This window comes from Larimichthys crocea, unplaced genomic scaffold, assembly GCF_000972845.2.
Source record: "Larimichthys crocea isolate SSNF unplaced genomic scaffold, L_crocea_2.0 scaffold82, whole genome shotgun sequence".
NCBI classification, from domain to species: domain Eukaryota; kingdom Metazoa; phylum Chordata; class Actinopteri; family Sciaenidae; genus Larimichthys; species Larimichthys crocea.
The window spans coordinates 196,427-210,609 of record NW_020860793.1 but is presented as its reverse complement, the minus strand read 5'-3'; the positions used below and the strand labels follow the sequence as shown (position 1 = coordinate 210,609).

The 14,183-nt window shown below is 38.9% G+C and overlaps 1 protein-coding gene across 12 annotated transcripts in view; it reads left to right on the top strand.

Moving 5' to 3' along the window:
* tcf4 (transcription factor 4) overlaps positions 1-13,904 on the top strand; it is a 217,649-nt gene extending 203,745 nt beyond the window's left edge. For 7 of the 12 annotated variants that reach the window (XM_019276204.2, XM_019276203.2, XM_019276202.2 and 4 more), the window contains 4 exons: positions 1,464-1,629; positions 3,449-3,678; positions 4,634-4,784; positions 6,619-13,904. In XM_019276204.2, coding sequence (XP_019131749.1) covers positions 1,464-1,629; positions 3,449-3,678; positions 4,634-4,784; positions 6,619-6,667 — 596 coding nt within the window. In that variant the 3' untranslated portion in view covers positions 6,668-13,904. Of the gene's footprint in view, positions 1-1,463; positions 1,630-3,448; positions 3,679-4,633; positions 4,820-6,618 lie in introns of all 12 variants that reach the window. The other 5 variants (XM_019276210.2, XM_019276200.2, XM_019276209.2 and 2 more) reach the window with 3 other exon arrangements.
* The last annotated feature ends 279 nt before the right edge of the window (positions 13,905-14,183 follow it).

The following is a 14,183-nucleotide window of genomic DNA, read 5'->3' as shown; positions in this document are numbered from 1 at the left end:
TTTCGGCCTCCTCTGGTGTCACTTTGTGTCTGTCTGGGTTCTGCTCAGACATTCACAAGAACAAAGTGACTTTTCACAGTTTTAAGCCCCCTTTTTTTAAATGCAGCTATTTATGCACAAACACACAGCAATTGTATGGAAAGAGCACACACACACACACACACACACACACACACACACACACTCAAACCAAACACAGGCCGTCACTCAAAGCTGCACACAAAATGCCTCCAGTCAGGCAGACGGCGATTCAAAATGGCAGACAGTTGGTGGCGTGTTTGTGTGTGCGCCTGTGTGTGTGTATGTGTGTGTGTGTGTGTGTGTGTGTGTGTGTGGGAACAGAGTGGAGTGTTTTGTGTTGACTGAGAAGTTGGCAGCATCCCAGTGACGGATCCATACAGACGTCAAATAAAGACTGCACTGTTCAGCTGAGGAGAGAGGCTTTACGTCTGCATCGTAACTCTGCCGTGTCGCCATCTCTGAGGTCAACTGGACAATCATCTATGTTCAGACACGCCTGATGCTGCATTCACAGTGTGATGGGAGAAAAACGGGAAACATATTCTGATTTAGCAACGTCCCCTTATTATTCCAGGATGGCCTTTGCTCGCCTGCATTCGCTTACAAACAGTGTGATGCTGCTATTTGATTAAATTAATTGTTTTTATCTGTTAATATTAGATTATATTTAGATCATGTAGATGTAGCTGTCAGTGCTTTGCAGGTGTTTTTCCATGTGGTGGTGAGTCCGAGTGTGAGATGTACTGTCAGAAATGATTGATATGTCTGACTTGAGAGTTGAAACTAAGCTGACGTAAGCTGTTTTACCACGCCGATGGTCGTAGTAGTAACAGTTCATACGGTAAGGTATGGCAGCTGAATCAAATCCATATTGTTTCGGGGCCCGCAGGCCAAAGTTGGCCCTCCATAAGGTTTAGATTTGTGCCAGCAGATGTTTTGAGCAAAACAAATGTCATTTAATTTAAAAACATTGTCCTTTAAAAAGATGCCCTTAAAATATGTATATCTAATTATTAATTATTTTTCATAATCTGAACATGGTGAACAGAGCGACACTTTGCGTAGGAAGCCATTCTAATACAGTTTTGCATTTTCACAGTGCTGTAAAATAAAACTAAAATGGAAGTTCATCTATAGTGAATTGGAACAGGGTTCACTAATGTTTTGGTGTGCAGGGGATCAGACATTTTATTATTCACTCTTTTTGTGAATAATTGTCACTGTGTATGTTCTATTTTATTCTTCTGAGTTAATAAAGGGGCGAGACAATCAAATTAGTTTTCTTTTGGCCTGTGGCGCACCATTAAATTTGGGAAAAAGTCTGGGCACCCATCCTCAACCTCATTTTCTTCTCTCTTTCTTCTTCTTGTGGTCATATATTGTGTTTATTTACATGCATCTTCTAATCCCTCTCTTCTCCTTTCTCCTCCATCCTCCTGCAGCCCTGTCCGGAGGCCTCCAGGGCCAGAGCACCTCCTCTGTCAGCTCGGAGATCAAGTCTGAGGATGAGGGCGACGAGAACCTCCTGCAGGAAACGAAGCCCCTGGACTCCAAGAAGGAGGACCCCGACAACAAGGACCTCAAATCTATTGATAGGTCAAGATCTAGGTAACCCCGCCTAGCTCTCAGACGTTCGCTTCTATCAAAAATCTAAGCTGGGCTGGGATTCGCGTTTTCACGAAACACTCACAATGCTCAGAGACCTTCATTGTTCAAAGTGTCATTGATAAGCAAACCTCTCCAAGAGCCAGAAACTGTTCAAGATGTTACACTTGGATTTTGTACAAACCTTCTCTTTTTTTTTGGTCAGTCACACGGCAGAAATGAACGTGATCATCCATTTTAATGGGATGAAGCAGTAAGATTTACTCTCTCACTTGATCGTGAGACATTATCTATCTCTTATTATTATAGACATTATCTTTATGTTGTGGCATCGCTTCTTCAATGTAGTTAAATTATGTAAATACTTCTTCCAATACAAACCAGTTGAGATTTATTGCTCTTATAAGACAAACATGTTTTGTAGTTTTTGGAGAGAACGGACACAAAGAAGGTTTTCAAGCTGTGAGTGTTTTGGGAACCAGCCTCTGGACTTTGATGAAGTGACCAAGTGTGATGAGAAGCAGTTAAATACACTAGTTAATCCAGAGACATTTGTACATGAAATGTACCATATCCACCAGTTATCTCTCTTTTTTTTTAACATGGCTGCTGCAAGCCAAGAAAGCACTGTCAAGATGAAGAGAGGTTTTCTGGTGGACATGAAGCTCGCGGTTGATTCCGTCAGTCTCTCCAGGGTCTTGGGCCTGGTTTTAACTGTTTCTCACACAACAGAGTAGAGCCCCTCGATATTCTCAAAGAAGTGCAGCCTCACGTTGAGGGCTGGGAAATCAACACCCCACAGAGAGTGAATGTTCTTGCTCTTGGCTAGAAACCACTAACCTTCAAAGGTTTTCCAGTGGACCCAAAGGTATAACTAATTATATAAAGACTTCAGCCAGCTAAATTTGAAGTAATAAAAAAAGATCAAGTGCTGGCTTTGGTCACAGTGTTGATTTCACATCCTGGATGCAGCCTTCAACCCTCCAGAAAGAGTTTTCAACTGGAGGACTCAAATCAGAAACATTCGGATCCCAAACCCAGATATTTGTACATGATGGTGGCGGCCATGATGATGATGATGATGATGATGATGACGATGATGCAAATGCTTTTGATGATGAAGATATACTATCGAAAAATGTTGCCCATGATGTGTAACAGGGTTTGGGAACGTATCGTCATCTACAGCATGGTCATGTGATCCAGCAAATTTGTTGGCAGCTAGTTTTTTGCACCTTTGGCCACCTTATTGCATTTCAGGTCGCTGTTTTCAGTTCAAGGAAAACCACCACATGATGTTTTACACATCAAAGTCTGTCCACAAGGAATAAAAATGATGATATGTCTGCTTCTGTTGCATTGAATTTAATACTTTTTTTAAACCGTAAATTGTGCGACTAGTAATTTTATAGGAGAGCAATCCTAATTGGGTGAAGTATTCTTCACTTCTCAAAGTCGAAAAGGCCTGAATTCATGAGGACAAAATCATATTCCAAGCAGATATCAGGTAAAAAAAAAAAAGATCTTTGTTACCTATGACATTAACTAGCTTATGACTACTTGAATTGGCTTTTTTCTTGTATCCTGCATTAACTTGAAGAGCAGTAGAACATGATGTCTGTTCCCAAGCCCTGTTCCTTTTTGTTTTGTTTTGTAAGCAATCATCTAGTGAAAGTCGGCGACATTCATCCACAGCAGGTTCTTTTTTAAAATGAGCCTCTACACACAGGAATATAAACTGAGCTTTCATCCTCAAATCCTCTTCCTCCTCCTCCTCCTCTCTTACCCTCAACCCCCGCTTCCTCATCATTGGTCACCGTAGCAACAACGACGACGAGGACCTGTCTCCTGAGCAGAAGATGGAGAGAGAGAGGGAACGGAGGATGGCCAACAACGCACGGGAGCGTCTGCGTGTCCGCGACATCAACGAGGCATTCAAGGAGCTGGGCAGGATGGTCCAGCTGCACCTGAAGAGCGACAAACCCCAGACCAAGTTACTGATCCTGCACCAGGCCGTGGCTGTCATCCTCAGTCTGGAGCAGCAAGTCCGAGGTAAGTTTCATATCAGCATGCATGACTTTTGACCTTAATAACTGTTCAATATTATAATGATTACAGAAAAAATGTAAACTGTGTCGTTCTGCTGACATTATTACAGAAATGATAAATAGACTGCATTTTATGTCGATAGAAAATGACATACTGCTTGTGTTTCTTTAATTAAATGTATTATTATTGATAACTTGAACATTTCCAGGTGACAGATGTGATTTTTTTGGATCCTGTAAAGAAATATTACAAATTATCTAAAACATATTAGGCCATCGCCAACAAATCCCATGAAAGGACCAAAACAAATAATGAACTGATCCTGCTAACCTTCTGTGTCTTCAAAGCCTGTTATAACTCATGTTTTATTTAAAACACACTGATGATGCACACTGCTGTTCCATCATTACCATGAACACACTCTCTAGTTTAATTTGACTCAGTCACACATACATCACTGCCCTGCTGTTGGAGATAGTCACAAGAGCACCAAATGTGGATTAATCCACCACTGAAAATAGTTCCCCCAAAAAAAAAAAAAAAGAACTATCGGAAGTGTGTGTTGTTCTTTTCATGGGATTACTCAGTAATGAGAAAAACATTAGAATGGTGGCACCCTTGTCTTTTAAAATGGTTTTCACAGATAGAAACATGTAAACAATATGTTGTTTGTGCTTTAAGTATTGACGTTTGAGAGCTTGGTTAAGGTGGAAGTCAGGTTTTAATAGGTTAAGTTACATTTCCAGGACATGTAGTCCCCCAGGACCTCCAGGAGAGGGCAGCAGTGGCACCTGTTGATTGTTTTCAACCCGGCTGAAGTTCTTTGGCTTCTCGGCTTCAGTCTCATGACTGATTTTATGATTCAGTGCAAAAAATACTTCAGTAAAAATGAAAGAGAAAGAAAAACACAAAATACAGAAATAATAACAGTCTCTCTCCTCCCTCTCCCTCTGTCCAGAGCGAAACCTGAACCCCAAGGCGGCCTGTCTGAAGCGCCGCGAGGAGGAGAAGGTCACCGTGACATCGGACGGGGCTCCCCTCTCATTGGCCGCCGCGCACCACGTCGCCGCCGCCGCCATGGGCGACGGGTCAAACCCCTTGGGACAAATGTAAAACGCAGCAACATCTCCTCCCCCCCTGAATGGTCAGATTTCACTTATAAACTAATCTGCTGTTGTACCTTTAATTCAAACCAAAGAATCAGAATTCAGAAACCAGTCCAGAAACTTCAAGCAATCATTTTGTAAACTCTCACTTGCCATAAAACTTTAAAGCGATGGCAAACTAAATATACCTCCAGTAAAACTGAGAATATACACTGTAGCTTTTCATATTTCGGCTTCCAGTGAGTAAATTGAAAAAGGACATTCCTGTTTTCAGGGTAAAACGTTAAAGTTATTATTTGTCCATCAGTGTCCATAAATGTGATGTCTGTGTACTTTTTAACCATTTGTGTCCTGCAAAAGATTTGTAGTAACTGAAATCAAATTAAATACACTCGAAAGATACAATTTGACATCCCATTCAGTTTGTATCGCCAAACAACATAGGACTTAATGACTTTTATTAGGAATAGATGCACTAATCATGCCAGAAAAATATTGCTAAAGAAAAAAAGATTTCCTGTTTGGTGTCCATCTTTCAAAAGCAAACAGATGTATCAGTGACTGTTTGACTGTCAAGAGGATGTTCCCATCCAAAACAAACTTCCCTTGATAAGTTAAGGCTAATCATCAAGTAAAAATATGTCTGCATTTAACTCTTGCATTGAAAAAACTGCAAGCTCTGATCTGAGATCTGAGCAGAATGTGTTGGCATCTGAAATGTAAAGTAAATACATTTGTTATATTATGTTTTATTTGTCTTGAGACTTTACACCAAACAAGTAGAGAGAAAAGTTTAAAACGTACACAGACAACATGTGGACCAAAAGCCATTTAGAATAATTTGAATGAATTTGTACAAACACGTCATTCAAACATGAGTTTCTGTCTGGTCTGGGTACATTTCAACAACAGATTGGCAGTTAAGTGTGATTTTAATGTGTGCCTGTTTGTGTTTGTCATTGCTTTTGACTGAATTATGTATTGTTTCTGTTCTTTGCTCTACCAGCTCTGTTTTCTTTTAGAACATTCAAATTGTATTTGTGTTTTCATGTTAGATCACGGAGCAGGTTAAACATGTCGCTAAGCTTATTTTCTGATGTTCTGTAGTCTTGAGGTACCAAAGGTCCTTGATAAGAAGTAGGAGTGACCTCGGACAAAACCACACCGAGTTTCTTATCTGCAGTCTTTACAGTCTAAGAAAAGTACTGCCTTTTCTTTCTGTATACACTGAAGGTTTGTACAAGTCATGAAAGTCGTGCAGCACATTGATGACTCAGCTTATAGTGCAAGGACCAAAAAACACAAAAATGTTATGAGTTCATGGCTAGTCTCTAACCCCATGAATGAATATATAAATATTTTTATATTCTAAATATTTTATAGTCACATCTGAAGTTCTATAGTTTCCTAAAAAATACATATTCCTATAAAGAGTAATTCAACCTAATGTCACAGCCAGGTATGCTCTGTTTTACTTGTGAGCACCCTCAGCAGTGATGTAGTGATGGGGCAATGGGGTAGCATCTCCATTTCTAAGTGTTAAGTAATTATGTTACAACTAGCTGAAATGTCACGAAGTTAGCTGCGAATATTCATGGTCGCCAAATGATGCATGACTTTTCCTTTGCCTTCACCATTACTTTAACCATTTCTATTTAGTGTGACAGAACACACTACTAACTATAGTTTCAGCCATACTATTGTTGTGAGGCGAAAGAAATAGTACTAGCACTAGGGGCTACTATTATGGCTTTAGTGTTAAAATACCTCACCTAGTATGGGTAGGGTTATGGGTAAGTTCCCTCTATTACTTAATTGTATCTCTTTGGCTTTCCAGGTCCAAGGTGCCAGAGTTCATCAAGATGATGAGTGACCACTTCCTCTGACGACGTTTTCATGACAACCCCGGCAATCGATCAAAACCCATTGTTGCTTCAGCCTGACCAATCAGATTCTCTGGAACTTCGGCCTGACCAATCAGATCAGCCTCTTTCCCTCCTCTCGTCCGTCGTCTCCGATCCTCCTCTTCACCTTCGTCTCCTTCTTCTCTCTCTCCGAGAACACAAACTGCAGAATCACATTAGTCGCTTTCGTCACTTTGCATCTCCAGCTGAAGTGAACTGGATGCTACTTTGTGAGACGTTCAAATGGCCGCCGTTACATGGCTGCCACAAAGTGGCAGTTTGTGGGAGCTTTTGACACAAAGTGACAGCAATGGACAAATGTCTTTGGAATCACATCATCCAAGAAATTCTTCTTCTTGTGCTACTTGTTTTATCAGCATTCCCAATTTTAAAGAACAAAAGGGTTCTATATATAGTATATATATATATATATATGAGAAAAGGAAAACATGACAAAAAACTTGTTAAAAAAGTGCAACTTGGACGCGGGCAGTGAGGAGGGTACAAGTTGGGGAGGGTTGTTGAGAACGGAGCAAAACATATCACAAAGTGTTAAAGAGATTTTTTTCTTTTTTCTTTTTTTTTTTTAAAGCAACATTGCGCAGCTGTTGTTGAACGCAGCTTCAGCGCGTCTCTGACTGAATGGCAATCTAACGCCACACTGTGGATGAAGCTGTGCCTGATCTCCTCTTGGATGCAAACCAGTCAGATAGATACATGTGGAGAAGCAAAGCAAACAAACAAGAAAATAAAAAAAAAAGAACAGGAAAGTTCCAGACAGTATCACGCAATTAAGCAAGCTGCCCACTCATACATCCCCTTACGAAACACACATTTTCACAGATTAAATTCCAAATGAAAATGAAGAAGAGGTTAGGAATCTGTTGCAACCCTCCTGCTTTTCCGAATGCCGAATTATCTGAACAAAACATAGTTTGCAAATGCTTTTTGACTATCATAGACGCCTACAAAGAAGCGGGGCTAAACAAGAAAAACGGGGGCAACTCGTTCTTCCCCTTCAAATGCATTCCTTCGTAACCGATTTACAATAGATTGTTAGTGTTAAAAAAAGAAACCTGAACATGTTTATGTATTTTTTATTAGTGTTTTATGCTAATAGCAACGTTGACTTTGTTTAACAAAAGGCGAAATTGTGCAAACTGTAAAAATCTTAGTGAATACAAAAGCCTGGATAGTTCCCAAATGACCCATGTGTATCTATTGAGAGGAAGAGATTATCTAGAAAATCAATCATTGAATCCGTTGATCAATCAACCAATGAGTGACTCCAGGGGGACTGGGGTATTTAAATTATTGAAGGTAGAGGAGCTACAGAAGACTGGAAGGAAGGATCATGCTGTAATGAAAAAAAGTGTACTTCTAAATGTGGCAGTCTGACTTTTCTTGACATCTTCATTTGAGATTGTTATGATGGCTGTGGGGTGCAGATGAAAAAATGATGACAGAAAAGAAGAGCTCTAGCAAACATCCCGAATCAAAGTCAGATATTCGTCAGCATCTGCAGAGCAGGCAGAGTTTGAAATGTTGTCCAGGCTTTTGCTGAAATCGAATGATAACTGGGCAGATGGTTAAGAGTAAGGACAGATGATAAAAATGATATATAGATGGTTGGTGGATGAGAGGGAAGGGGGGCTGGACTGAGCACAGAAGTGAAATCTATTCCACGTTTAGCACATTCCCAGAATCTTGATCGCTCTACTTGAACTCGAGTGCTCCCGATGTCCTGAAGGCCTGAACCATGAGAGTTTTGGGAACCATGGGAGGGTGAGGAGAAAAGCAGGATTGAAGTGGTTTAACATCCTGAGGAGCTGGAAATAGGGAGGAAGAGAAGGAAAACCAGAGAAATCCAGAGGTATAAATAATGATGACGCTGCAGGGGGAGCAAAGGGAACAATCATCGGGATGAGGGGTGTATAATTTTCTTCTAGGGGCCAAGCAGCAGTAGTCAAAGCATTCCTGTGTTGGATTCATCATATTCCCTAATTTTCTGGTTTAGTATAAGGCTGATCATAACCCTAAACCTCTAACCCCAACCTCAGACCTCCTTGCCCAGAGTAACAACCTTGGGGGACTTTCTGATTGACATTGGTTGTCTGAAAAGTGTGTTTTTAAAGTGTCTGTTGCTGGGACCATTTACTGTTTGGAATACCATTGGCCTTGCAACCCATTGCTTGGTAGTGTTGCAATAAAGTCTGGCAAAATTGCTCTTCCTGTAGCAGACAACTTCAGACTTTATTAAATTCAGCCTTAGAATCAGCTATAGTTAGATAGTTAGCAGCACTCAGATGTTTTGGGTTCCCAGAATAAAGTGTGCATTCACATGTAAATTTAAAACATTTTAAAACAGTCCAGAATTTCAGAGTGCTGCCTCTTTTACTTAGACTTATCCAGGTTTCCTGGGTAGAAGTTAAGTAGAAGTCAACACTGACTTGGGAAAGAAACTGATCAGAATTGGATCAGACCAAAGCAGGAATGGCCGACACAAAATCTTTTATCATGTCCAGGTGAGAAAATACATAAATTAGGGCACTATAGGTCAGGAAGAAAACTTTAAAGGTCCACTCTCCATCAACAGATGAAGGTAACTGGAGTACCTGCAAGTGTCCAATGTGCTCTGGTGTCAATCTGAAAGTCTCCTGTCGCCCCAGTTTGAGCCTTCCTTAATCCAGACCTATGTTTAATCCCCAGTCCCAGTGTTGTCTTCTCTGCTGACCCTAGCCTTATGAGCCCTAAACCAGAGCCCTAGCCCCTCTCCCCAGCCTCTTGCCCCACCTAGGCATTCCCACAGATGCAATTTGAACATTCACAATTCTACCAATGTGCCTTTTTAGAGTTCATATCATTCGAGTTGCCAGAGGAGGACATTTACCTGGTCTTTTAATAGGATGCAAGCTTAGGGAAACCTGTTCTTAGTCGTTAGGTTCTATGCAGTCAGGTTTTTTACCAGACCTGGGAATTTAAAAAAAGCTAAAAAGGAAAAAAAAGTATTTTTTGGATAAAAAACAACAACAAACTAAACTGTATTTAATGTACTGTACGCTTATATGTAAGTAGACAGCGTGTTCTGGCCTCGAGCCAGTGAGACAGACGCTTGATTTAGCAAGACGAGCCCCCGTCCCAGGCCTCTCCGTCCCCCCTCCCCAAGTCCTCCATAACCCCGAGCCCTTCCCGTTCCAAGCCCCAGCCCTGTTTCCATGGTGAACAACGCGTCTCTTCTTGTATTATAGCTTATCAGCTTTTTATCAATATTTGAACGGCTTGTCCGTAAGCCAATGTAGTCTTCAGTACAAAGTGTGTGGTCGTATGTTGTAAAACAGATTTTCTTTTTCTCTCTTTCTCTCTCTCTCTCTCTCTCTCTCTCTCTATCTCTCTTTTTTAAGAAGAATCTTTTCTCTTATTACTTTTTCTTTGTCTGTTCTGGTTTACATGTCTATTATAGAAAATGTAAAAAAACAAAACAAAAAGAAAAACAAAAAAACAACAACAATTCGCTATCCGACAGCATTGTTCTCTGTCGGTGGTCATTTTGACGCGGTTAAAATCCTACCCAATCAACAGGAAGGCACGGAAACTGGAAAAGAATCTATTTGAATAAATCAATCTATATATAAATGTACAAAAAATATATACGATATATAAGGAGGGTGCCATTTTCTGTTATGTTTTTTTATTACTTTCTGTTGCAAAGGAGTGTTTGCTTGGGGAGGAATTATTTTCTCAAAGACTGAACTGGCAGAAGTTGGCGAGGCCCCTCAGTGTTATAAATTTTCAACTGACTTTGTTGTGTTCTCTGTTGTTGCCATGACAACACCCTCTGACTAGTACGGCACTCTGCGCAGGACAAAATGGGACCGGAGTTCCAATCAGCTCCATTCACTGCTATGTATCCAAGGCAACAACACACAGACATTTGTAAATTGTATGCAACAAAATGGCAAACTTTACCATTATTTTGAAATTGTGTATGTAAAAGTTATATTTTTACATGTAGACTGTTGTTATTTTGTGTTTTAGAAATATGTTGTATCGGTTTTTTTGTTAAAAGATGAAAAAGTAAAATTCAGTGTGTGTTGAAAAAATGTGTCACATTGAAAATGTAGTGAGGTCAAAAGTTCCGAATCATTTTTTTTTCTCTCTTCAACATTATGTTTATTATCTGTGGGGGACATTTTTGAGGGTTCGTGGGAGGAATCAGAAATCATAAAAGATATATGACATTTGATTAATTCTCCATGCCTCATGACATTACCATTTTTAATTGTATTTTTTGCAGAGAAATGTGTAAATAGTCATAAAACATTTTCTGTGGGGTTTCTGTGGGGTGAGAACTTGCCAGTGAGAGGCGGTGATGATGAACTTGTTTTGATTTTTTGTGAGGTTGTATTTGTCCAGTTAGTAGCCAGGTGCCAACTTTTAGTTCTGGTCAGTGGTGCTCAGTACTGTATGTGGTTTTGATTGCAGACCCTCTGAAGTGTAAGTCAAATTATAGTCTTTGCTTGCACCAAGAATCACTTGTCAGAGCCGACGTAGCCATTTTTGCCAAGAGTTCAGTGCAAATGCAAAATCTCATAAAAACACAGCATATCATAACTCAAAAATACACAACCTGATTTTTGCTGTTATAAATATCTGTTATAATAAGAATTGTTAGAGGAAATGTGTTGCGACGCACCTTTTCAGAAATGACATAAATCACTGCAAAAACTTGGTACCTGAAGAATGTTCACAACTTCAGTACACTTTGTTCCCCGTGGTGCCCGGCTCTGACTCTGGTGCATTTATGTCCTTCAAGATGGGTTGTAAATGTTGATTAAATCAAAGACCCTCAGCACCTGATTCAAGATTAATATATGAAAATTGTGTAAAAGATTGGAGTGTCGCTAATATAAAATAGCAGGTCGTCAGCGAACAATCTTATCAGCTATTTCCCCAAAAAGATATCAGATCGCGTGCAAGGCAGTTTCAGTCTTTTGTTTTTAGTGTTTGCCATTAAAATTGAGCTTTTTATTGAAAGGAAAAGCTGCTTTGAATCGGACCTAGGTTAAACACTTGGATTGAATCTGTCAGTGTAAGTGCTAAATGTATTTTTTAAGTAATGTTTTTATTTTTGTGATGCTTCATTTCATATTTTCTCTTTGTTGTATAATCAAGTCATCTCCCGAATTACAGTATCTTCATTTTTATGTTACCCCTGATGTTTCTATTAGCCAAAATGTTAACTTTTTTTTTCTTTTCCCTCCTTGTTGTACATACACACCTCATTTCTCTTTTTCAGTGACTGTGCCATGAGCTTTGTAATCTGTTACTCTGTACCAGTTTTACTGCAATAATGAGTTGAATTCAAAATGGCCACTCCTGTCCTTTATTTTTCCCAGCAATGTTAGAAACAGGATGCATTTCTCTCTTTTCCTATAAAGACCCCATTTAAAAGAACAAATACACTCGGGTATACTCCAGACATGAGAGTAACAAACATCAGTAGCACACAAATCTGAAATTTGTTACATTTATATAATACTAAATATAGTTTGCATTTTTTTTCCATGCAAAAGGATAAAACAAACATTTTATACAAAAGACCATAATGGATGTTAACATGGCACTTCATTAACAGAGAATATTCAGATTCCTGTGAAAGAAAATGACAAAATGAACAATCAAAAGAGCCATGAGTTTTCATGTCTATATAACAGAACATTTTAATTGTACAAATGTCCACTGCCAGAAGAAAAAATATTTAAAACTCCTGTTAATATTTTACTGTTCTTCTTGCTGAGTATTTCACCTAAAGACATTGAATATTTTTCCAGTTTCATATAATTCATAAATCAGTAGAAATGATTTATACTGAAGCATATGTGTTACTCTTTGAAAACTCAGATTGGATTAATTTATTCTTGGGATCCAAGCTTATTAAACCGCATCAGTATTTTAGTTTTTTTAATTGAGTTAAGTGCTATAAATAAATTGTAGTTCACAGCTGAATTCAAATCCCAAAGGATTCACAACGAATGGATGATCATGTCAAGAAATTAAAAGAAATAAAACATACAGCAAAAAGATTTTATCCCTTTCAGATCATTTTTTTTAGATTCCTAACTGTTTTATAAAATAATATTTGAAGTTCAGATTTTTTAAATCATGTAGTATTGGTGTTAGGTAAAGGCAGTGAATTAATCACTGTTTGACATTTTACTGAAAGCAGAGAGGGGGAAACTGGTAGCCGAATCCCAACAACTCTAAGGCTGTCCGACTTACAATGATTTGTATATTTCAGCTAACAAGCTATTCACATGTCCGCCCAAGCTTTTGTGTTTAGATAGTCAGGACAGAGCTCAAATCTGGTAACTCCAGGGTGAGGACAGGACTTCTGAGATTCTGCATGTAGTCACCGCAACCAGTGGTCGTTAGCTTGAATGCTAATTTCTGGTCTCTTTTTTACATTTCTGCAGCTAGTCAATAATTCCAAACATGTAAAGGGGACACACTTGTAGGATATACTGATATTCTGGAACACAAACAAACCACTAGGAATACATAGGAAAGGTTTTATTTGTGATTTTGATGAACTGACCACATGAGCTGACGGTTACTGTACGGTTTCTAGAAAAAGGTCTCAATTTTACTATATCAAACATGGTCAAATATGTGGATTTAAAGTTATGGAATTCCTCTAAATCCATTAACAACAACCTGCATGGCTGCATCCATCTCACCCATATTCATTGCTGTTTTTGTGGCAGTTTTTGTCCATTTGTCCAAACGGTTTGAACAGCATCAGTGAGAACAACAGCAGACAGACAAGTCAGATGTGGGGGCAGAAATTCAGAGGTCAGGAAACAGGTTACGATTTAGTATTTGGAGAGTCCAGAATTCTGAAAAATGAATATAATAATAATTTAAACACAAATTAGTAATACCAGGCAATAATTAAATTCCATTAAAAAAAAAAAAGTAAATCCAAATGGCATACAGTACAGGGGACTCCAATAACAATATGAACAACAATCCCATTTTACTGCGATGATGTTGACTCATCTGCTTATTCAGTTCGTCATGTCTCTCGGTATTATTTGTCCTTTTCAAAGACATGCTTCATTTTTCAGTATTCTGATCATTACATGAAGATGAAAATATATTAACTGTGGCCTTTTTTCTTTCTTCTTGTTCCTCGTGATGCAATTCAGTTGAAAATATGGAAAAGAAAAAAATACATAAAAGCAGAATTACCCTGTTATCAGTGCCTGGGCTTTTTGTTAAAGCTTCCTTTGTCTAGTGCTCTTTTGCTATGGAGTAGACTTAGTGCACCCTATTATTGGCGCAAAATTGACCCTTAATCAATGACGGATAAAAAAAATATATATTTGGCTTGTTTTTTGCAGGGCAATCCTTTTATACCATGAATACTGAAAAGAATAAGACAAGAAAATAACATAAAAGTCTGATTACTGTATGAAAAAAGAATAAGTACAATAAA